Raw genomic sequence first — 25,372 nt, forward strand, 5'->3', positions numbered from 1 at the left:
ATCAACAACATTTTCTGGCATTTTACGGACCAAATAAGTACTCAAATAACAGAAAATAGTGAAGTACGTGTTGTTAATCTGGGGATTTTCGTTTCGCACCTGCATGATTGTCTTGCTGCTCCTGCTTCATGCTCTTGCCTGGCTTCTATTTTCCACCTTGCTGCTCCCCATTTGTGCTAATTAACTACATTATTAATTACAGATAGCACTGATGGGCAAAGCTACAAGAATAAGTCGTAAAAAAAATTGGATTTATGCTTTAATTAAAGCAAAGTGACACAGGAAGGTATGGCAGGTACATGAACACACATACACACGTAGTGTTTTTCTTGGCTTGCAGTGGAGAGAAGCCTGAGTAGTTCGGCTCGTATGAATAATTAAAACCAAAATGAACGCCTTTGGATTTTTTTGCAGGGTCAGTGCACACTCAGTTGGAAAGGTCGAGATCGGGGACAGGGAATGAAAAACATGCTGGTGCCGTGGCACACGGATGAAAGAGAGAGGTGTGGTGTGGAGATTGGGCGACGGAGGCGATGGGGGGAGGGGGCGGGAACAGCGGACAGTTGAGTTGAGAATGAGATGAAATGGATTAAGAGAGGGTGGATGGGTCTTTAGAGTTATTACAAAAAAAGGATTGATGTGTTGTTGTGGGTGACTGGATTGAGAAAATCGATCTTGATCGCGAGGGAGGCTGAAAAGACTTCTGCTTCTGCTGCTGCTGTCGTTTCAGAGGATATGCTGTGTGTAAGATTGGGATTACAGCCCCACCCCCACTTGCACATGCATTGATGTCTACATGAAGGATAGTGTAAAGATGATGAGAGTGGGGAGAGGGCGATATCTCTGTGGGTGATCCCTTTTACGCATGCATGCACATAAACGTATGTTAATGTGTGCATGTGTGTGTTTCTTCATGATTGCCTTTTTTATGTCGTTTCTTCAGTTTCTTCAAGGAGCAACCAACAAATATGTTTGTGGGTAGATGAAAATGAAACCTTTGATTTTCAAAAGCAGATGTCTCATTCATTGGTGGCAACTAATCATTTAATCCAATAACATTTGTCACAAGCAGAACTGGTTGACCTAGTACTTGAAAAGTAGTACTTGAAGGTAGTACTTGAAAGTAGTACTTGAAGTAGCTTTCGTTACTTTGGGGAAAAGTAGAATTTTTTTACTATATCTTTAATATATTCTGGACTGCTCTGTACGGATTACTATATTAGGTTAGTTTTTGAGTACAGTAAGTTGTGGGTAAATAAAACAGTGGAAATTTTGTGATGCATGAAATGGCTAAATAGCTTTCTTAGTCTGTTACTTAGTCCATGAGCAACTACAGGGTATCTTTCAACACCTTATGGTTTTCCTGGCACTGAGGTTCGGGAAGGTTTTCCGCAATGCAGTGAAATCCCCTTTTCACAACAAACCAGTTTGGGTTTTTTTTTGGGATAAGATAATATGAAAAGCCATAATTATGCTGTGTGTGCTGTGCTGATTACTTCGTGGCCTCTGAGAAGAACGTCAACTTCTAACCCAAGCTGTGATTACTAAAATCTCGCTCCCCAGCCGACAAAACAGACTTTCACATGACCTCAGATTGGTACCAGTCCATGTGTCTGCTCTGCCCACTCAAATCATCAATCTGCAGCCTGCTTCACCAGCCGCCGGCACCTGTCAGGATGAAAGACATGGATTAGAGACAGAGAGAAAGAGAACGTGAAAAGGTTGGGCACACAATGCTACGAGCACCACGTGTCCCGTTGCTAGGGAGGGTTTTGTGTGCATGCGTGTGTGTGTTCGTGTCATGTGAAGTCCAACACTGCTGTCAGGCCGAGCTGCAGGCACAAACAGGACGATATCCACATGTGTGTGTGTGTGTGTTTGTTAGTTCGTCCAGGACTCATGTGGCGTTCATGGTTGTGTGTAAAGTATTAGATAGCATGTGCTTCTTATGTGAGGTTGTTTTGGAAAAGTCTTTCACCACACATCATGTTCACCCAGAGAACAGCACACTACACACACACACATTCACACACTCAGGCTTATCCCCTCCCTATTCCACGTCTAAAAATAGATATTTTTCTCAATGATCTCTCTGCGTCTCAAAGCAGCAGGCTGTAAGACAGGCATATGCATGGGGTTAACTATAGCCCGTCTTCTCAAGAGCGCTCTCTTTCTCACACCCCCTCCTCCCACCCCCATACACACGCACATACACACACTTCCTTAGAGCAGCCCATTCAGGGTGCAGATGGCAGCCAATGTGTGTGAGACAAGAGACCCCTGTGCGCTCAGTTGGTTAACTGGGAATCAAGCTCATTGACATGCAGGCAGTGCTTCTCCATCAGTCCAGGAGAGAGAGAGCGAGCTGGGAGACGATAACTAAATGACCATATGTTCATTACACCCTGACTTCCTATCACTGCTCTTCTGCCCTTGGTGAGGATGCTATTCACCTGAGAATTGACATCCTGCGACTGACCTTTCAGTCGTGGAGAGCAGATGATGAATGAAGATGAAGTGTTCATGGTGCGAGCAGGCATTATAAGTAAACTCCAAAGTGATTCTTTATATGATGCACAGCTCACTGACCATCATACAAGTAGGTGGTCTCATTAGGAAGGACACCATAACCTGGAGGTAGTCAGCGTGGCAGGTGAAGAGAAGGTCATTGTAGTGTAATTGCAGTCTGTTTGAGATTCCCTTGCAGACAGGATCATCCAATGGGATTAGTGGCGACATCCAACCAATCTCTTAAACATGTGAAGTGAGCAGGTCAGTGTGCAAAAACATGGGGCTTTCTGCAATAAATCTCTTCTTCTCAAATCAGAAGACATTATGATATGAGTTCGCTGCAATCCCCACTTTTACTTTTGAGCATAAATTCTCGTCAATTAAGTCTCGTCTCGTCGTCTCTTGTGTTGTGACTTACGAGCCGTGTCAAAACAAAGAACGCACAATAAAACACCAACCCTCCCTCACACTCACAGCCCAATTAGTCAGGCCATTCATGTTCACATCTTTTTTTTTACTGCTTTACGCTGCAATGTTAATTAATAAAATTGTCATCCTCTCATAAATTAGGATAATTTCTGGACTCGGCGTGCGCGCACATGTGCGTGCCGAATCAGTGCGTCGAGCACAGAAGCTGCATGCACAGTATGTGTGTCAGCAATATCCAGGCCCCTCACAAAGTACCATCTATCACTCTGCTCAACCAGGCTTCAATAGTAATTGGGTTAGAATAAATGGGCCATGATTTTTGGAGCAGAGGCGGGGAAAAAAAGAGGAGAGATTGCCAGCCAAAACAAAGCCAAATACAATTCAATAAGCAGGCTCCACCCAGAGAGACGTGGAGCAGAGCGAGGAGAGCAGAGGCGAAGCACAGCGAGGCAGAGGCTGCAGACACAAAGCGGATTGATGTCCTGCCCCTGAACGCGGCCACTTCTGAATAAAGATGTATCTGTTACTAAGGCAGGGAGGAGGCCGCAGCCCTGAGGCAGCGAGACAGCGTGACACAGCAAAAAACTCTGCCTCCTTTTACTCCATCAGATAATATGCAATGAAATTAAGCGCAGATATAGATGCAGATAGAGACGAGGATAATGCATCCACGTTACATGGTTAGACTGATGGATTATACAAGGCAATGTTTCTGTTGTTAAACCAGAAAACTACTTAAGGAGAGCAAATATACAGAACTAACACACATTTTGTTTCATTTCAAGAAAGCCTGAGTCCACTGTTGTTGTTTGGTTGATGCTAAATGAACAAAAACACATGTAGGAAACACAATTCAACTGTGGCATTGATTCCCTATTACTTTAAGCTTGATAAGATCCACTAATTGCTCGGTAAAGATCTGTGGTTGTTGTTCTATCTACACCCACTGTTTTCCTCCACTTGTTATGCAAGAAAGCACACGACAAATGTCAGGTACTTAGTGATATTATGAACAAACAAAGGCACATCAGTGAAAGATTGATGTCATGGTGCAGCTTGTCTCAAATTTCACAGTCATTTTAATGAGGTATATTCATTAAAACAGATACACTGTCAAACCTATAATGTAGTATAGAGACGTTTCTGACAATAAATAATTGCAATATGACTTTCTTTAATTTGCACTTTTATATACTCATGTACTAATAATATATGCAAAGATGGAGGCAGATAAGGGAAACGTGTGTGATGCTGCAGATACTTCTCCAAAACACAGTCAGGCAGATTCCACCTTCCTCCAGTGGATTTGTATCGGAAAAAGAGATTAACACTTCTCTTCCTTCAGAATCTTTCATGGTGTGAGACAGAGTGGTGGCGGGTGCAGCGCAGCGCTGTGTTGTATTGCCTAAAGTGGGGGTTTTGAAGTCACAGATAATCTGCTTTTGAGACAATGAGATAGTGTTGCTTTTCACTCGGCTCAGTTAAGCCATGCTCAAAATGAGGAGAGGGAGATAGTGCAGTGTGGATCAAACAGCGTTTTTTTTTGTGTTGAATCCCAAAATTTTACAGCTCTTTTAAGTCTCAGCAGCTGCAAATTTTCCATCTATTGAACTGACTTCCTTTTAGAGATGATGGAATGGAGCACAAAAATAAACCTATGAAGTATACTGATCTCAAACATCAATGGGGAAAAAAAAGCTGTATTTGAGCTTAATCTGATCTGCATGGCATCTGAGATAACGTGCAGAACAAAAGATGATTCTACAGAATTAGTTTTGGGTATAGTCATAATCAAAATGACACATTTCATTATCTGTAATCAATGTTAGCAAGTGTTATGCATTGATTTTAAATAGTTATTAGCAATGATAAAGAAACCCTTTGTTCTGCTGATGCTGCAGCAGGTGCCAGCTGTGCATAAAGGGAAAACAAGTCTCACCTTTCTTTACACCAACGGGGAAGAGAATGATGACTGCCAACGATTCAGCCACCGTCCCTGCACGGCCACATCTGCCCACACATTTGATTCCAAAAAGGCATTCCTTAGCACAGCTTCACACATAGAAAGACACATGCTCTTGTACCTCATCAGTGTAAAGTATTCAAAAATTTGAATATACCAATAGATCAATGAGTTTGCTTGAATTAGAGCTATATCCATGAAAAGCCCCTGAACTGAACTCATGAACCCGGAATGTACAGAACATCGTACATGCAGTGATGCAATAATCCCACACTGAATGTGTTTACCACTGAAAGAGAATTATTTATTAGGTAATTTTGGCTCAATCCAGTTCTCCCATGTTAGTAATGGACAGCATTTTATTACTTTTATTATCATCATTACCCAGGTTTGGATGCAAGAAGAGATTTATGCGGAACATAAATTCAGGTCCTTTTTCCTTTTTTTTCTAACTCTCTCTTGTCTTTATTTGTATGGTAATGTTTGAGAAAGAGGCGTGAAGCTGAATGACATTTCTGTATTACACCAAATATCAGCCACAGTGTACGGAATATCAACTACTGTATTAGGGCGAAAGGACGGAAAAGGACAAAGCTGAATATTGCAGAATGTGACAGAGAAAAGATGAACATTGATTTATAAATGGCTTCAGGATTTAGTTTTAGTGTGTGTACATTATTCAGTGGAGCGAAATAGAGAAGGTTGAGGATGAAATAAACCCAGAGAGGCAGAGAACACGGAGTCCCGAGCACACATTTGTGTTTTCTAATGGAAACGGGCTGCTGCTTCTTGACAATGCCACATTCAAAAGAGCGCTGGACCGTCGACCACGCTTTAATCTTCAGCAGGTGCACAAACAGAAAATAGACGGAGAGGAAGGTGAAAACAAAGGTTAAGTGGAAAGAGCGCTCCTGTACAAAATGGGAACCATAGCAACTTGCTGCACGTGTAAAGTGACTACTGCCCATTACATTATTTAACTCAGCTGGCAACCACTCAATCACACACGCTTCCATTAACAAGGAGAAGTTTAATTTTATCAATGTAATTTGAAAGAGCCATTAATAATAAAGCTGCCATTAATCATCCTGGATTTTCTTTCTTTAATCACCTGAGTCACCGTGGGCCATTGCCATTCATCACAATTTAAACTTGTGTTTGTAAAACCTCTGTGTTTTGCAAGTCTGTTTGTTTTTTTGTTGTTGTCGTAAAAACAAAAAGTGTTGTCAAAGCCTTTGAGGCACTCGTAATAACCACAGATGATGACAACAGCTCCAGCGTAGAGCGATAATTAAAATTAAAGCTGTCTTAAATGGGTAATGTGTGGGAATTACCACTCAACAATGCAGCTAAAATAAGCTTGATAGTGTTTTTACTCAGGATTTTGCCCTGTAACTTAACTGTTAGTTTGATGAAAGCTGAAGACTGTTGCATTCAGCAGCTAAAATGCCAGCTAATTTCCACCGGAATTGGTGAAAAGTGGATCTGGACTCCAGACATGATTCAAATGATGAATGCTTTGTATCTGCTGCCTGTGTAAATTAGCCATTGTTTGCTCACCACATCTACTTAACCAACCAATACTGTTGCGAGTGCTGCACTTAAGCTTTTTACTGAAGAGGGAAATCCATTACAAGAACAACCTGCACACAATCACCTGAACACCAATAGAATCTTAAATGTATGTATGACAGTTTCCATGATTAAATGATTTACAGGGTATTTTTCGGAGGTGGAAAATGTCCTTTTGTCTTCATGATATTAAACTGCATTTCTGTATTTCTGCTGTAAATTACCATATAATAATATTTGAGTGTTTGTGTGTGTGCTGGGTGAATGCTCGCATGTTTCCACAGTGTAGTACGTTAGCAGTCTGAATCGCCTCTGGCTGTTTTCAGAAACTGAGTTGGGGCATGAGGATGAGGATGAGGATGGCATTTTCAGTACAATCCACAAGATGAGCTTTTGCAACTGATGAGCAAACAAGTCAACAAACAGACATGAAGAAAAGGAGACGGTCAACTTTTTTTTTTGATAGAAAGCAACGGAATGGGAGATAATCGATGGTGTTTTCTCATCTTAACACTGGCTGTTCTGTACCACTCAGTTTGTGCTCTTGCTGTTGTTGTTTTGTATGGCTGTGGAAAATAGCGTGAAGAAGATCCTAGACTTCTTCCACTGTGCAAGCTAATGGAGTGTAAGAAAGCAAGCTGGCATCTCTCTCTCGCTTCTCCCTTCTGTAACTGCAGCCTGGTCACATCATGGCACTCGTGTCTCCTCATACAAACAATAATAAGCTGAGCTGGTGCCATTTTAGGTCCATCACTGAAGCATGCAATATAGGTGTTAAAAGCATTTTGAATGAGCCACAGAACGACACACAGACCCATTATGATGTTTACAGGTACACACACGATGAGTGCTAGCCTGTCAGGTGAAGGAATCATGGTGGAACCGCTATGATATTAGCAGGCATAAAAATAGGTGAGCTACTGGTTATTTACAGTAGATGTCTGGAGGAACAGCACTGAAAGATTGCAGCTTAGGCAGAGGTTTTTTTCTGTTCCATTCTGATGCTTTCATTCATTCATCTTCTGCTTTATCCTCCACATTACCCTGAACAGGTCGCCAGTTCATCACAGGGCCACATAGAGACAAATAAGCTTCCACTCTTAAAACTCACGGTCAGTTTAGAGTGTCCAATTTGCCGAATTCTCAAATCTGCATGTTTTTGGAAACTGGAGAACACACGCACACGTGGGGAGGACATGCAAACCCTGGTCTCCTAGCTGCAACGGCAAGAGCGCTAAACACTACACCTCTCTTAGCCAGAGATATTACCTTCTTTTCACTCCTTCGTCTTGCACTCGAGCCTGACCTCTCTAGCACATGCTCTTATTTATTCAAATAGAAGTATATATTTGAATTAATAACAAACGTTGGCATCCCTGTGCCCAGAAATATTGTAATTCTCGGTAAAGGTTACTTACTTCCCCTCAGGCTCTGAGTTCTAACATAAACAGTGAATTAATAGTGAGCTGCAAACACTCAGGTGAGCAGTGGAATGACTCAGTGGTGACTCTCGCGAGTCCTTTTTTTTTTATTGAAGACATCCATGAGTCATCATTTTTTAGGTCAAGTTCAAGCGTGTGCATGTGTGTGTGTGTGTGTGTGTGTGTGCATACTTTTTATTATATAATTTTATTTTAGAGTCCATCCGTCCATCCCAGTGCACACAGGGGTGTTCCGCATCACCAGCTGTCTTTCAGCGTCACCAAACAACTTCAGTTTCTATCACAAACTCGCTCTCCTCCTTTGCTGTTTCCTGTCACCAGAGAGGCTGAAGTGGGACGCGTGTACTGGGACAGCAGGCAGGGGGGGGGGGGAGGAAACTGGTTGGCTGACCGGAGAAGTCGGTGTCCTGAGGGAGCGCTCTCAGCCTTCTGAGAGAGAAACATGACTGACAGTGAGTGTTGGGTTGGCTGGCAGAAACGGGCACCCAGAGGTGGGTGAGGCCAGGATAGCAGAGGATGAGCCAGAATGAGGACAACAAACAAGGTCATGCAAAAACTGTGTCATCGACATCAGGAAGGGGCAAAGGGGCTTTTGAGGTGATAACAAGAATTAACGGCAGTTTTAAGAGAAGGACCAGGAAAAATGTGTGAATGTTTGTACACTGAGTGAATGACTATACTGTAAAGTAATATAAAAGTATATAAATACAAACCATTTGCCATTAAAGACAAATCTGTGAGTTTTATCTAAACTGCAAGTTCAGATTCTGACAAAGTGTTACTCGACTAATAATAAGATAATTGATCCAAGCTGAAGTTTGGTCATGGTACTTGCAGTCCCTGTTTTTAGGTGTCATCAGGTATTGATTGAAGTGAATAACTAGATGCCCAAAAGAAGCCTTTATAAACAATGCAAAACACAGCAACCCTTAAAAGAAAACATAGCTCAGCTCTGAAAGATAGATATCTCTACCCGGGCGTCTACAGTTGCACCTCAGCTGCGATTAATTATGCAGTACAGAATCATCCCAAACGTTATTTAGCTTTTGTTTCTGTGTCATATGCAGTTGTAAACAATGCATGATTTATCAAAAGCTGGAAGCCGCTCACGTGACTGCAGCGCTAATGCTTGATGGCACTGGCTGTATCTGCGTGTATGAGGTCATATCTGCGAGCGAGGGAAGCTGTGGTGAAGTCATGTCTGGCTCGCTGGAGGAGACGACATGTGGCTTCATCCACATGCTTTCTTGACTTCCCCTTTTAACTCTTTCCTTCTGTAACCCTCTTCTGCACATGTCCGTCGTTGTGGCCTTGTTGTGGCCTCGCAGCACATGGTGATGTTACAGAGGTGATGTAATGCAGGTCTGCGATCATGAATGTTTGAGTGGAAATTTCACACTCTATTTCAGACGTATATGAGCTGCCAGGGCCACGTGGAGATTGACTGAGCATTTTCATGAAATACATGTTTGATATGTCCATACTTGTCTGGTGCTTCCACTGCAGTGAGATAAAATATTGTGGTTTACAAAATAAAACTACATATTGAACCGCTGCGGATACATAGGTTCACATATGGAATACATTAAACATACAGAGGTCCCTATAGATCTGTCCGTTTCTAAACATTTACAAATATTGACTACATATATTGACTAATTATAATTTAAGTGCTGAAATGACTTATGTAGATGCAACCTATTTTAATCATCGATTTATCTATTGAAGATATTCCACATGTTTTCTGCTAATGAGGTTGAACATGAGAAAATAAAGATTTAGGAAAAAATTTTATCAGCCTCAAATAAAAATAGTGTGAGGTTACAAACATACATATGTTGTTTTTGTCCATTTTTGAATAGAAGCAACGATTGTAGCACACTCTTTGCCACATGTGTGTGACGGCTCCCAGGAGGAAACCCTGATGACCTGTGCTTCAGGATTAATTGTTTGAATAAAAAGAAAAAAACATAATTAAAACCCTCCCTCCCCCCATGCCCAGGTAATCAAACAGAGAGGATGGGGGAGGGGCAGCAGCAGCAGTAGCTTTGATTGATAACCAATCCCAGTCCCCTCTTTCCTCCACACACACACAATATGCCTTGAGCTTTGATGACATATTGTACTTGAGCTCAGAGAGCACAATTTATGGCTCCTGTCTCTCAAATGCAGACGGCATCATTTGTTCCCTCCTGTGTGGCATCACAGAGGCCATGAGGCGAGATGGCAGCTGAACTTTTGATTGTCACATGAATCAGCTGCATGGTGGGATTCAGAGGCCATGAGGGGGGGGGGGGGGGGTGATTTTGTCTCCTAGACATATTCATAGACTGTTGATCTGTTAGAGGTTCTGACAGTGAAAGGCCTCCGAGTGCAGTGTTATTGTGTGGTCAATGTCCTGCAGTGTGTGCACGGGGTTAAAGGTCGTTAGCAGCTTAAGGAAATTAATGTAAACAGCTGGATAGGGCAAAAGTCTTGGTCATACATTTACACAACAGAATATGAATCCTGCTGCTTATTTCAGCCAGGAAATGTCTTTCAGTCTAGTCAAACACAAATGAAACTATAATTTTGTTCTACATTCGGCTTTAATTCCTGATTAATTAGGTACAAATAGCCAGTATTATTCTGTGTACTTGAGATTTAAACTTCAATTTCAAGAAAATCCCACTTACTTTCATATCATTTTTTATGGGATGTGTTTGCACTGAAAACTTATCGCCAAAGAACAACATAATACTATTATTTAATACAGGCGGCTTAGGATTTTGTGCCTTCTGGCTGATTAAAACGCTTCCACTGCAAACTCCAAAAATGCCTTGGCAAGCTAGAAACTGGTGTTTAATATTCATGAGGCGTTTCTATCGTCCTATACGTCAACCTGAGCAGAGCACAGCGCTGTGTCCGTTGTTTGTGTGTAAATAGGAGAGAGTAAATCTGGGCACTGCTTAGTTTAAATCATGGCTCGCACATGAGCAGAGCTTCTGCACACAGGGCCAGTCCTGTTTCACAGTGTGCAAGTGCTGCAGGGGAGGACAGTGGAAGGGGGGGCAGCTGCTTGCTCAGGTCATGTGAACCCAAATCTGTGTTTGGAGAGAGACCAGCTTGTCTCCAGTTGTGCCTCCTCAGGCCGAAAGCGAGAGCTCCCAGTTCCAACCTGAGCTCGGTGCAACGCTCCCTGAAAAGGCACCGCACTAAGACCTGTTCACGTGCTGGTAGACGGAAAAACCGAGGCTAGGATAGAAAGAGGAACGAGAGAGAGTACACGTGGAACTGGTTTGGTTGTCTGGAAGCGACTGTTGAGTAGAAAAATCAAGATTCAACGTCTTTTATTTGTTATTTTTGAAGTGCACAATCATCCTCGAGAGAAGTCCAGACGTCTGGACGTTATGGAACTCTTCTGCCTTTTTTAGGAGTTAGTTTGTAGTTTGTGCGTAGCCTTACGCACACATACATGACAGCAGATTAACATCAGCACTGGTAAATAATAAATGCAAGACAGGATTAGGTCATGTGATCGCCCAGTGCTTTCGAGATGACTGCACCGTTAAGTCGCTGCATTATTAAGATATGAGTCATTAAAATACAAAGTAATGACTAAATGAGGTTATAGTGACAGTTTGACTGTTTAACCCCTTCATACTGTACACGGTGACTATGCTTTCATAAGCAGTTGCTGGAAAATTTAGGCCAAGAATGCACTAAAGCTGACGTCCAGTCAGAGTCAGCTGTGTCAGAATCCACTTTGAGTTTCACAGCTTGGCCTCATGTACTTCTTTAACCTCGCTTGAGGACCGTAGGACCAAAATGTCTCCAATTATCTGCCCTCAAGACACACAATATTAATTATCGTGGACTCGTCTCACTCATTGAGATTTAAAGGATGTGTGAAAATGGACATTTTATTTTTCCAGTGTGAGCACATGATTCAGCTGAAGTCAGGAGAAATCGATCTCCAGCAGGTAGAGCCCTGCGTGTTTGCTGCTGCTGGTGTATTGATCCCCGAGTACCATTAAGCCATTTCTTTAAGGATTCCACCGCATCAGCACCATGAAGCTTCAGTTTATTTTACTGGCCGTGTGCTTTGACAACGCCGTAATGATCCCTAACTCGCAACTTGATATTGAATAGATTTAGTTGTGATATTACCTTCTTTTTGATTTGAATTACATCCTCTCGCAGTGTCCAAACACAGCTTGTTGATTATGATGATGGCGTTACCTTTGGCTGCTATGACAGGTTGGCATGAGAAAGCAGAGAATTATTCACACAATCATCAGAGACAAATAATGGCACTGAATTACAAATGACTGAAATGAATGATCAACTGGAATTTCATGCATTAAGTGATTTTTTTGTGGCCAACAGTGAAGACATTTTCTGGCACTGAGTTCTTGTGCATGGGGGAGGTGTGTGTGTGTGTGTGTGTGTGTGTGTGTGTGTGTGTGTGTGTGTGTGTGTGTGTGTGTGTGTGTTTGTGTGTGTAACGAGACAGCTTGGAAGAAAGGGCATAAGACAGCATTTCTCAGTCTAATTAACACCTCCGTTACAAAAACAAGAAAGTTCTCAGCAGCACTGTTTTCATGTGAAAACCTGAAAAAAAGAGGAGCTCAGCATGTGTACTCGAGGGCTTATGGGAAATGTGGGCTGAACATATGTGCGTTACTGTAACGGGAGTGTGTTTGTGTGTGTGTGTGTGTGTGTGTGTGTCTGCATAATATCAGCAGGATGCAAAAAGATCAGAGATTATAATTTTAAGTTTTAGGTTTGATGATGAATATGAGACAAGATATTTACAGCTCTCAATAACAACTCAATGCACAGGACAAAAAAATGCTTGATACAAATAATCCTTTTCATAGGCGATGAGATGCCATGGAATCATACATTCTTACGTCATGTTTTTTAGAACACGCTTGATAAATACAAAGCAACACTTAATCTGCTGCATTGTAACTGTGTGAATGTTGAATGACTGGAGCATTTAGGGACGACACAAGAGGAGACATCTTATTACTACGTTCACTGTGTGAGTGCTCTCAGACACATTTATACACCGAGTGTCTCTTTTTACAGAGCAGAGAAAGAATCCAAGAAGCATTACAAAATATCTCACTGCAGACCTGGAAGAAGAAAAAAGAATTATTGCAGTTTGTACAATCCAGTAAAACAATGGTTTTGCTGCATTTTTTTTTTTTAAAGTGCTGACAAAAGTGTTGATTCAACAGCCGTTTTTGTGCTTTTGTTGTAGGTTTGCTAAGAACAAAAAAAGAGCTCAGAGTAGAAGACAAGAGGTCAGGTCTCATAGTTTATGTTGGGACATGAAGCATTTCCACATCTGAACAAAGGTGTTGCTGTAAACCAGGGGTCTCAAACTCAAATGACCTGGGGGCCAATGTCCATCTATTGTGGTCAAGAGGGGGCCGGCCGAGAGAACACAAAGTGGGAAAAAAAACAACTGTTCACAATATTGCATCATGCTTTCACACGTATACTTAATAATATTATTTATGATGCAAAATTAATGTATAAATATCAAAAACAGACATTTATTTAAAATTAAATAAATAATAGTGCGCACCAGGAGCCGTTTCGGCCACTGCCATTCATGGCTTGGGCCCTAACAAGTGTTTTATGTAATTGAATATTGTATATGATACATTTAATAATGGGATAATTATAACCAAACTTATTATTACTGTTATAAAAAACATTGCTAGCAACCATATATTATATTCTATCACCTCGCTGGCAGCTGTGCTTCAGGTCGTCTGCCATGTTTTCATTATAACAAGATATTAAGTGGGGGGCCCCATGTAATCGATTAGGGGGCCACATGTGGTTCGAGACCCCTGCTGTAAACTGTTCCCCAGATAACAATGAAAATGAACAGTGAATTCAGCTGGATTGTGACTTTTTGGACGACATACTAAACCAGTGGTCACCAACGTGGTGCCCATGAGCACCTGTTAGCCCGCGGGCTGCCAATAAGTGTTAGGAAGGTGAATGAATAAACTGCTTGGATCCAAGAGCTTTTATTTGTTCCTCTTGCAAAAGAAAAAAACAACGCCACAGGAGCTCTTGGTCTTCAGAATAGAAAAACAAAACAAAAACTAGCACTGCGCTGACAAAGAACAAAATTAGCGAGACAGACTTGGAATGATGTTTTCTTCAGATAGCATAAACGACACACTGGCACATGACAGAGGGACTGGGGACACAATAATGGGAAGAGGAAATCAAGGGCAGGTGTGAGTGATTACTGATGATCACCAGGTGAAGTGCATGAGGGAATTAGGGGAGGTGTGTCAAGGCAGATGAGGTGACAACGTTAACAGGAAGACATGAACATTACCAAAATAAAAGGGGAAGTGAAAATCAAACCCAACACCAAAGAGTGACATGAACTTAACGTGACTTTAAACAAACTAACAAAAAACTGACTGAACAAGCAAAAAAAACACTAACATAACACCTCATGACAATAAGATGTCAAAGACTTTTTTTTGTCCATTTTTGGATAACATACTAAACTATTTATACTTTTCTGCCCTCTCTTTTCTCTTTGTTTGCATTTCATTCCAGTTTTCTAACAGCAGATTCCTATTCTGGCAGCAAAGAGGACAAGTTAAAAGGTCTTGATTTTATTCTGCAGCCACACATCTAACGAGATTATCGCCTATCCCCATGTGCCTCGATAATACATACACATAGTGATTCATATCCCTCTCTGTGTGTGATTGCATTTCATTGTGGGTAGTTGTAAATTCATTTCTCTGTACCACTGTCTCTTCCATCTTTCTGAGCACTTGCTATTTCATGCCTCCGACAGCAAGTTCAGCTGGCTTGGCAAACACCTCTGTGTCCGATTCGAGACTTGCCAGTCACTGATTTTTATTGGCTGTGTAATGGCGCGGAACCTAAACATTTATCAGGGTCGATGTATTTCGTGTAGTACAAGCGATTAGGAAATGTAGAGGAGGCGGGCGAGTGCAGAAAGTTAGAACAAAGCAATAAGTGTCAGAATGAGCTGTCACCTGAAGGAAAATTAAAGATGTGATAAGCAGGAAGCAGTTTGGGGCTTGTTTCTGCTGCAGTGTGACCTGGCACTGTCTGCTTCGCATTAATGACAAACAACCTCGCCAGAGAAAGTTGGTGCAGTATTGCAAAAAGTTGCTGTTTCCTATAGGTTTGTATCCTATATAGTAAAATGCAAATGAGAAAAGTTATCTGGCTTCTGTCTTAAAGTTGCATTCGTCTACTTTGAGTTCCACCTGACCTGAACAAAGTGGGACAACAACACTTTTGGATTTGGGTGCATTGTGTCCTCACACAGGTGCTGCCTGTCCCACGATGATCCTCTGGTGGGCAAATCTGTGTATAATCCGCTAATGTTCTTAATCCCAAGGTCACATCAAAAATGGATGAGAAATTAATCTGCTGTCAGGTATATTTTGTCTGCGCTTATTTTCCACCAATTTCACCACCCACCATCAACCGAACCAAGCCAGCCAAACAAATCCCTGTGTTCAGACTGTGGCAAATACTCTCCATCCTTTTGTCCTTGTATTTTGAAGATTGCATTCAAATAGGAGATGTTTAAAGACAACAAAAATCCAGAGGACATATCACAAAATTAAAGTTAGGTTCTACAGTGAAGCAGTGAGGAGGGAGAGGTATGACTGTGGCAGGAGAACTGAAGAAAAGTTAGACACTTTGTGACTGGGTCTTACCTTCGCATGGATGCAAACATCACGTGTTTGTTTAGTTTCAGCGTCTGCCATATCTTCCTATGCCATGCCTTGCCGTGCTTCTGTGCTGCGGTGAACGACGCTAATTTCATTTGCCTCTGCTTGAGCGGATCAAAAAAAAAAACCTGCATTCACTGTTTGCTCCCCGTCTTTCATGCAGTCATCTGCACAAAAGGCAAAGTTAAAGCATGCCTTTCCTGCCGCCAGATTTCCCTTTGAGGGGGAGAAATGAGAGGACATGCTTGTTTGAGGGCAACCGTGGTCTCTCTTTAATCTCTCACAATTTTCTGAAAGGCCTCAGCGCAGAGCACGCCAAAAGAAACCAGGAGTTTCTGAAGGGAAGGGAATTTGTTATTTTAATAAAACATAAAACACGATATATATCACATCTGCAAGTCCTGACCACTCAACATACTTCCCTGTCTTATTCTCATGAGGAAAACAGACGAGGAATATGTCATTTATCTGTTTATCCAAAACCAAGCTCATATTGTTGACTCATATTAGAGAGGCTCTGTCGCTCTAAAAGATCACCGTCTTCAACCTGTGCACCTGCAGTCACTTGAAATTGGAGGTGTGTGCTGTCATGTTTCTGCCCATTATTCTAAAAATAGCTTATATGCAGCCTTGGTGTGTTCTATCTCTGTGTCTCTGAGTACAGTAAATCCACATTGTCTTAAATCTGAACCATGTCATGACGAGAAAAAAATGCAGACTCACAGGTGCAGTGTAATCTCTGCTCACTCATGATGTCGGTGCATAATTGCGTTGGAATTAGCAATTACTCCAATAATGATGCTAATTCCATGGCTTCTGAAACCAGGTTGTATGTATGTATGAAAATAAAGCATCAAAAATATCATTTAATTACTCAATTGTTAATATATATAGTATATATAATTGTGTATGTAGCCTGAGAAACAAGTGACTCAAGAGAGCAAGAGGGAAAAAGGAGAGCAAGACAAAGATGCACAAAGGCGTGCACACACTGCAGTGCACTGGAGAGAAGCTGACAGATGGTTTTCTCTTTCTTCTCTTTTCCTTTTTTTCAACTTCATGACTTAGGGAGAAATCTTGGGTCCCTGCTGAGTTGGAGATGGATGCTGCTGCCTGGTGCCGCCGCTGCTCTTCGATTTCTCCGGGCTTTGCAGAGTCATCCTGGCACAGACCAAAGCCTTCCCAGATCACCTGAAATGGTCAGCTGCTAATATCTCTATTTTATGTATTTCTAGTGGCCGCTGTCTTCTCTCTCTCTCTGTGTGGCCACGTTTGTTGTCTTTCTGACTTTCAAGAGAAGTACACAATCTAACCTTCACGTTCTCTCTCAAACGTCACAAACTAAGTCTATAGTGAGACTCGTTGGATGTGAAGCTCACTCTCAGAGCTCTGAGCCGTATGAGGATCTAATGCCATATATAGACGTGAAAGTGTTCCCTCAGGTCACTCAGTTATGGTGCATAAGTATTGATGTGTCTCATGGAGGCAGCACAGGATCAGGATCAGGATTGCAACACATTGCAGAGTGATGAGATCCTGTACAAGGTGTGTCCTGCAGTAGGTTTTTTCTTTTTTAAATTCAGAGTGGGTGGGGCCAATATCTTCACTGCACCAAGGCAAAATTTCCACTGTATATATATAAATATATATGTACAGGGTATCTGTGTGATGATAAGATCCAAAGTACTGCACCTCACACGTTTCTGGTGTACATGAATCCCACTTTTATTTTTATACAGGAAAAAAAAGGATGTTTGTTTTTTTCCGGTCTGTTTTCGGTTACATTTAAAACCATTCTATGAAAAACTGTAGCACCAGAGCAGTTTTTTTTTATTATTATTTTTTTTTTAATTGCCCAGTCTTTGATAAAAATGTCAATTTGTGCTATTTTTCAGTTTTGATCAGCTTTGATTAGGGAGAGTCATTTCCTTCTTGTATATAAAAAAGACTAGCACTTCATTTCTTTTTCCAGTCATGTGCAAAATGAAACAGAGAGAACAGGTGGGCTGTTTTTTTTTTCCTTTTTCTTTTCAAATCTCTCATTTAAATCACAACAAATACATTTAAAGCAAATTAAAAACAAAAAGAGAAAAAAAAGAATTGGGCGGCATTTAGCATAATCCAAGCAGGGAATCAGCTTTCATGATGATTATTATATATTTATATATTTATATGTATACATATATATTATGTTTATCTACAAGTATGGCACTTGATTACACAATAGCAAGAAAACACTTCACAAATAAAAAGCAGTGGGCGCTTTGGTGTGTGTCATAAATTAAGGAAGTCACAGACGTTAGCGTTTGCAGCAAATTCACCAGATACTGTTTTGCAAGTCAGCTATAAAGCAATGGAATGGTTACATATGTTAAGGTCAGTGGTGCAACACAGGCAACAGAGAAACAAAAAACATAAATTATGCTGGTCGAACCATAGTCAGTAAGGATTTATATATAGATATGGATATATATATAAATCTGGATGATAGATTTCTCCTCCAACCACTGTGTGTGTGTGTTTGTGCATGGTGCCATTGAATTAGGTTGGTGCCAGAAACAGGTGGAAAAGCAAACACCGTCAGGTTAGAAGCACGTTTTGGATAAGGTCAGGCTCTCCCAGCACTGTTCACCCTTTTAGTGCAATTTTTGCATTTTTACTCTCTTCAAGTAGCCCACAGCAGAACAGCCCACACAGAGTAAATATGTGAACACGCTAACACGGTCGTCTTCTTCGTCTCCTTTCTATTTTTCGCATCTTATACATTGAGTATAAACGCTACTAAAAAGTTGCATCAGTGCAATAATACATAAGGAAACACACGTGTAATCCACGCTTGCCACGAATCCTTTAAAAGACCAAGAAATTAAAATAAATAAGAAATAAAAAAAAAGAAAGAAAATCTGCCCACTCTTTAAGTCATGACACGAATTAGGCGTGCGGAGCTGTCCATCATGTCCATCATATGCTATTCCCCCCCTTTTTACAGGTTTATTATTTTTTCACACCCTTCACCGCGGGTGTTGGTTACACATACGCAGAGTCACTGGACTGAGTGCGTCCGAAATTAGGCACACTCATCCTCGGCAAGTCCTTGTTTCTGATCTCATAAATGGACTTTCGTCGAGCCTGCACGCCCCGCACGGCCGTTTTGATTTTCCTCCAGCCCAAGTGATTGAGTTCCGCCAGGTTCAGCACCACGCAAAAGCCACTGACCGCGAACATGAAGACCAGGAACACGGTCTTCTCCGTGGGTCTGGAGACGTAGCACTCGACGTCTTTGATGCAGGGGTAGCGGTCGCACTCGTACACCGACGGGACGTTGAATCCGTACAAGAAATACTGGCCCACCAAAAAGCCAATCTCCAGCGCGTTCCTGAAAACCACCTGGATGATGTAAAACCGGGAGATGCCCTCCTGCCGCCTCATTTTGGACTTTGTAGTTCTCATGGCTGAATTAGGGATCTCTTTGACTTCTAAACAGTCCGGCTCGGCTTCTTTGGTGGAGTTCTCCGTGTTTTGAAGTACTCCATTAACTATGGTGTTCTTTATCTTTTTGCTCTCGTCTCGCTTCAGAGAATCTTGATCCTTGTCCAGTGTCAGATACACCGTCGAGTAGCGCCGCTCCTTCTGCTTGGCCGACTGGTGCACCGAGTATGTGATGAAGCACAGGCTCGGCGTGCACACCATGATGATCTGAAAGACCCAATATCTGATGTGTGAAATGGGGAACGCCTTGTCGTAGCACGCCTGGTTGCAGCCCGGTTGTAAGGTGTTACAAACAAACATGGTCTGCTCGTCATCATAGACAGTCTCTCCCACTATTGCTACGATTAGAATCCGGAAGATGACCACCACTGTAAGTAGGATCCTAGAAACACAAGCAGAAGAAGCAAGGACACAAACAGACACAGGTGAAAATACGTGTAAATAACTGAGAACAGTGGATGTGGTTTGAGTTGTGCGCCGCTGCCTCGGTGCTGACGCGCAGTCCAATTGTGTTGTGCGGGCTTTGGGGAGCTGTCCAGTGCTGAATCAGGACGCTCTTCACAGGATGCCACAGAATGTGCGTCCCGTCACAAATGAATATGAATGTGCCGGTGTTTTTTTCTCCTTTTTTTAATGTGTTGTGTGAGATTTAATGGCTGTGATGACATCTATTAGCAATCGGCGTTGCTTTGATTGCACCTGTGCGAGCTCATAATGAAAAAAGGTGAGAACGCCGACTCTCGCTCAGCCTCTTTCTTTGCCACCCGTGGCGGCACAAACCACCACTCAAACTCACCACCAAACACCAAATGGATAATGAATGAAGACATGAAATGACACATGGATTTTTAGTGTAGTTTTCTGTTTACACTTCAGCAGCGTCTTCCCAGGTTCTGCATGGGAGAAAAAAGGGGAGACAGATGTGTCTACTTAGCTGCCTCGACAAAAACAGGGATTCTGTGAAACAAGACAGAAAAAAATCCACAACACAGACACCACGAAGGATTAGGCACCATGCTAAAGACGATCCTGGAGTCACAAGACAGAAACGGGGGACTGGGGACCATGCTAAAGACGATCCTGGAGGCTGCTGCGATTCTTCTGTTGTTCTTGGTTTCTGCTGATCATCTTACCTTCCTATCATAGTAGAGTGCTGCTGAACAGCAGCCTCCAGGAGCCTCTCTAGTATAGTCCATTCCCCCATTTCTGATCATCCGGAGAAGACGAGGGCACAACGGCACTCTGTTCAAATCCCTCCAAAAAAGGCGCGTTATTTCCTGTTCTTTCCCTCTTCTCTGTGCCTCTAGTTCTCGTCAGTCTTCAAAGCGTCCGGTTTTGGATATTTTAAAAAAACGCATCCGTAACGGGATGCTGCTGTTGCTGCCGTCGTTCCCGCTGCTCTCCCGTGTCTCTGCGCGCTCTCTGCTTGGTTATGTTCTGAGCGCGCAGCGCCACTGAACGTCCTGCTGTGTGTGCCACGACGAGCGCTCCCACGACGTTGCCACACTCTTCCTTGTCATGGGAGTCTGAAGGGCTGATTACCGTAAGCCCTCCTATTTTCGATCTTCAGATCAGGTTGATGGGCTGCGCGCTGCTGTTGGATGGAGGGAGGTTGGATTTAATGTCTTCCCAGCGTTAATCCGCCTTTAAGTAGTCCCCCCCCTCTTCCCACCCTCCCCATACGTCACAGGCGCACAGACAGGTCGGTGGAGCGCAGCCAGGAGAACCAGGGCTTCTGGTTTTTGGTTTGGACACTGCTGTGGACACTGCGTCCAGACTCTTCTAGGACCTCTAACCTGAACTGACACTCGACTCACTAAGCATCTGAATGACATGATCCGCACTGCATTTAGGGACAGCCTTCACGCTGTCGTGTCCTGAGCACAGGGGTCAGTGTGGTTCCCTGTTTGTGAGGGATTAGACATTTATGGAACATATATTCACTGGATTATAAAGGTTTGTGTATATATATATATGTATGTATGTATGTAAAAAAAATGACCCAATCTCCCTCTCTTGGAGCGGATGGCCTGGTCGGCTTCCGTCACCATGTTGCAGGCTGCAGGCCCGCCTGCCAGAGCTATTGTTTCCACCTCGAGCAAAGATGATGCTCTGTATACAGTGACAGAGCGAAAGTACCATGCGAGTTGCTAATCGCTTTACAAGGCAGTCTGCTTGCCTGCTCTCTCTCCCTCTCTCTCTCTGTGTGTGTATGTATGTGTGTGTGTGGAGGTTTAAAAATAGAAATCAAATGTAACCCCGCCCTGAATATTACCCTGAGATTTGATCAATCTATGGCATATTGCATTGTGTATCTAACGCTGACGCCGGGTTACATTTGTGTGGTTTGACATTTTATGAACCGAGGAAACGAACGGGATTACTGATCACGTGACTGTATCGTGTAGTGTTTTCGTTGCATGATTCTGTGCGGTTAATTTCTCCTGATGTGCGCGGTTTATCATCTCCACTCACAATAACCTTTAACTGTAAGGGTGGACCGGATTTTCCTCTGATATTTCATAAGAAAGAACAAGAAGACATATGTTGGATGTTCCGATTCTCGTTTATTTATAAACCTATACATTTAAGCTTAAACAAATATTTGACGACAGTATACGAATAGAAAAAAATGGGAATTTGGCACAGAAGAGAGCAGCGGTGACAGGGAGAGAGGAGAGTGAGAGAGTCAGGCTGGTGCTTAGAAGCACTTCCTGTGGACGATGGAGGGTCCAGCCTCGTCATACTCCTGTTTGCTGATCCACATCTGCTGGAAGGTGGACAGAGAGGCGAGGATGGAGCCGCCGATCCATACCGAGTATTTCCTCTCAGGGGGGGCGATGATCTAAGACAACAAACACGTTAATATATTCATTAACCGTGTGACATGTACAGTGACGCAGCAGTGAGTCAAAGTTACCTTAATCTTCATGGTGCTGGGGGCCAGAGCGGTGATCTCTTTCTGCATGCGGTCAGCAATGCCGGGGTACATGGTGGTGCCGCCGGACATGACGTTGTTGGCGTACAGGTCCTTGCGGATGTCAATGTCGCACTTCATGATGCTGTTGTACGTGGTTTCGTGAATTCCCGCAGACTCCATGCCTGTGCAAAAACAAGAGGCCAAGAAGTCAGTGAGGCTCGCCGCGTCCTCGCTTCGCCAACAGGTGCTGAAACGGACAGCTCCCGCAGCAGTTTTTGTGAAGCATACTTCAGATGACTCATGTCTATTTATCGGTTATAAAGTGGTGAATCTGAGGCGGATGACCTGTGACCTCCTCTTCATGATATTGCCTTGGCAGCAAACAGCTAATGTGAGCGATAAACACTTCCTATTTTAAGAAACCATGCACTCCCAAGTTTCCTCTGATACTCAACTCACTGACGACTAAATACTCGAGCTGTAACGCATGGTTACTCGAGCCACTGTTGCCTCTATGTCCTTCTCCGCTGGCATGAACAAGTCATTTTAAAGATAACCGTTTCCCTTCTCTGTAAACACTTGATATGTTTGCTTGTGAAAATGTCAGATAGTTCCTGATCATCTGGTCTGGCATCAACAATCATGCTAGGATTTGCGTTTGCGTCTTTACGCACCGATGAATGAAGGCTGGAACAGGGTCTCCGGGCAGCGGAAACGCTCATTGCCGATGGTGATGACCTGACCGTCGGGCAGCTCATAGCTCTTCTCCAGTGAGGAGGAGGAGGCGGCGGTGGCCATCTCGTTCTCAAAGTCCAGCGCCACGTAGCACAGCTTCTCCTTGATGTCACGCACGATCTCGCGCTCGGCTGGAAGGAACCAGGTTTGCGTAAAGTTAGTTAAATGTGCGTCATTCACATGACGGCAATTGTGGTTAAACTTTGATTTAAAAGTGGATATAGTGGTAAATTGTCTGTTTTATCAGGTGTCTGCGGGACATAATGGAGGATTAACTGCTAATCATCCAGTTTGATCCACAACTTTGATGTGAGACACTGACGGTAACCTGCTGTAATGCTCATGTTAATTTAGTGGCATTACTGTGATATCATCTCCCCTTTTACCACATTTTTATGACCAAACTGGATATTACTTTAGAAATAAGATGGGTTTCGTATAATAGTACCTCGAAATTACAAAATTACTACCACATTTGGGTGATTCGAATGTCAAGACACTTCTATTTTGTTGTTGTTGTGTATGAGATGAGGAAAACGTGTGTTCCTCGCGCTCAGTCCTCACCGGTTGTGACAAAAGAGTAGCCGCGTTCAGTCAGGATCTTCATGAGGTAATCTGTCAGGTCGCGGCCGGCCAAATCCAGACGCATGATGGCGTGAGGAAGCGCGTAACCCTCATAGATGGGCACGTTGTGGGTCACACCATCACCGGAGTCCAGGACGATACCTAATGATAAACACATAGAGATGTAATTTATCTGCTCAAGCCATAAAATCTCCCTGACGTCAGATGGCGACTGTGTCGTCATACCTGTGGTGCGTCCAGACGCATAAAGAGACAGCACGGCTTGGATGGCCACGTACATGGCGGGAACGTTGAACGTCTCGAACATGATCTGGGTCATCTTCTCTCTGTTGGCCTTCGGGTTGAGCGGAGCCTCTGTCAGCAGAGTGGGGTGCTCCTCCGGAGCCACGCGCAGCTCGTTGTAGAACGAGTGGTGCCAAATCTTCTCCATGTCGTCCCAGTTGGTGATGATGCCGTGCTCGATGGGGTATTTCAGGGTCAGGATGCCTCTTTTGCTCTGAGCCTCGTCGCCGACATACGAGTCTTTCTGGCCCATCCCGACCATGACGCCCTGATAAAAGCAAAGTCGAGAATTATAATTACGGATTATTATAACTGGTTTACATGCAGCCTTAAACTTTATGGATGTCCAGGTATCAGTTCAAAAACAGATGCGTAATTTCCCATGCGCAATTACGCACAGATGATCTTTATATTTTCTGGAATATTTAAAGAGTTTACTTTACCTGGTGACGGGGGCGACCCACGATGGAAGGAAACACGGCGCGGGGCGCGTCATCTCCGGCGAACCCAGCCTTCACCAGGCCGGAGCCGTTATCGCACACAAGGGCGGTGGTTTCCTCGTCGTCGCACATGTTATCAGCTCTGTAACACACGGTAAAACTATTAGATCCAATCATGAAAAACTCCCTGTTTGTTTGAACTGGGTGATAGAAGACATGTTTGTGTCCTCCCAGGTCGAGTCACACAAGGTCGTTCTGTTGTGACCACTCAACCCAGGGAATTGTGATGAGTTCATGTATGCTCACACAAGAAAACAATAAATATCATAATTGGATTAGTTTTTTTTCCAGTGTCTTGGCTGCAGGTCACTGTTTTATAAATGCTGTGAAAACTTTATTCCACATCCACAAATGAAAAACAAAAGACAAACACTCTACAATAAGGCTCCATTAATTAAAATGTAATTAATTTAATTAAAATAGTTAATATATCAGTAAGCCGTTAATGTATCTCGTAATCATTTACTAATAGTGTTTATTTGGAGTCAGTAACATCTAACTAATGCATCTACTAAGCATTCGCTATATAGTGCACGTTGAACTTCACTGTTGAACTTCACCTCACTGGTGAAGTGACCTGCGGTCACTTCACCAGTGTTACAATAAGGGTAACACCAGTTACCCTTATTGTAAAGTTTTACCGAAGAGAGAGAGCACAGGTCAATTCGTTTTAGTTAGATGATGATGATGATATTGGTTAGTGGAAGACAAAAGTCACTTTCATTCATGTTAAAATCCTGTTTCCATCCGTTTGTGATAGATAAATCCACTCTTATTTAATCCTCCTGCAGTCAGGCGGTGTTGATACTCACCAGATCAGCACCTGGCTCTGGATCTTGACTGCCTAAACCAGGGGTGCTGAACAGTCATGATGCTCCAATTTATACTCCAACAAGTGTGTGAGAGATGAGGGCTGAGCAGTGAGACCTCGTCTCCATATTTGGTCTCCCACTGCTCCATTGACAACAGCCACTCCATGAATGGCATTACAAGGAGAGGGAACTCCCGTGTGGACATGTGTGCTTGCTGTCCATGTAGGGAGGACAGCAGAGAGAGTAAAGAGACAATAACAGGCTGACTTTTCATATTTAAACCCTCCAAAATTTGACAAAAACATCATACTAAACTATGTCGTGCAAAATTAGACAATTTATTGGGGAAAAAAAAATGTTGGCCCAAAATTGACAAAAACTTCA

The 25,372-nt window shown here is 42.9% G+C and overlaps 2 protein-coding genes across 2 annotated transcripts; both read right to left on the reverse strand.

The window, feature by feature from the left end:
- Positions 1-18,692: 18,692 nt before the first annotated feature.
- On the reverse strand, positions 18,693-20,358 carry LOC310944440 (gap junction delta-2 protein; the record flags this gene model as incomplete). Its single annotated transcript, XM_083910230.1, has 2 exons — positions 18,693-19,536; positions 20,288-20,358. The coding sequence occupies 2 exons, from the start codon at positions 20,356-20,358 to the stop codon at positions 18,693-18,695; spliced, it is 915 nt and encodes a 304-aa protein (XP_083766356.1).
- Positions 20,359-21,701: 1,343 nt separating this feature from the next.
- LOC310944835 (actin, alpha cardiac muscle 1-like) lies at positions 21,702-25,109 on the reverse strand. The gene is made up of 7 exons (XM_083910673.1): positions 24,989-25,109; positions 24,120-24,258; positions 23,620-23,944; positions 23,374-23,535; positions 22,749-22,940; positions 22,075-22,256; positions 21,702-21,999 (listed from the first exon to the last, which is right to left on the reverse strand). The coding sequence occupies exons 2-7, from the start codon at positions 24,246-24,248 to the stop codon at positions 21,856-21,858; spliced, it is 1,134 nt and encodes a 377-aa protein (XP_083766799.1). The 5' UTR covers positions 24,249-24,258; positions 24,989-25,109; the 3' UTR covers positions 21,702-21,855.
- Positions 25,110-25,372: the final 263 nt, after the last annotated feature.

The sequence above is a fragment of the Microchirus variegatus genome, assembly GCF_963457635.1.
Source record: "Microchirus variegatus genome assembly, chromosome: 2".
Classification (NCBI taxonomy): domain Eukaryota; kingdom Metazoa; phylum Chordata; class Actinopteri; order Pleuronectiformes; family Soleidae; genus Microchirus; species Microchirus variegatus.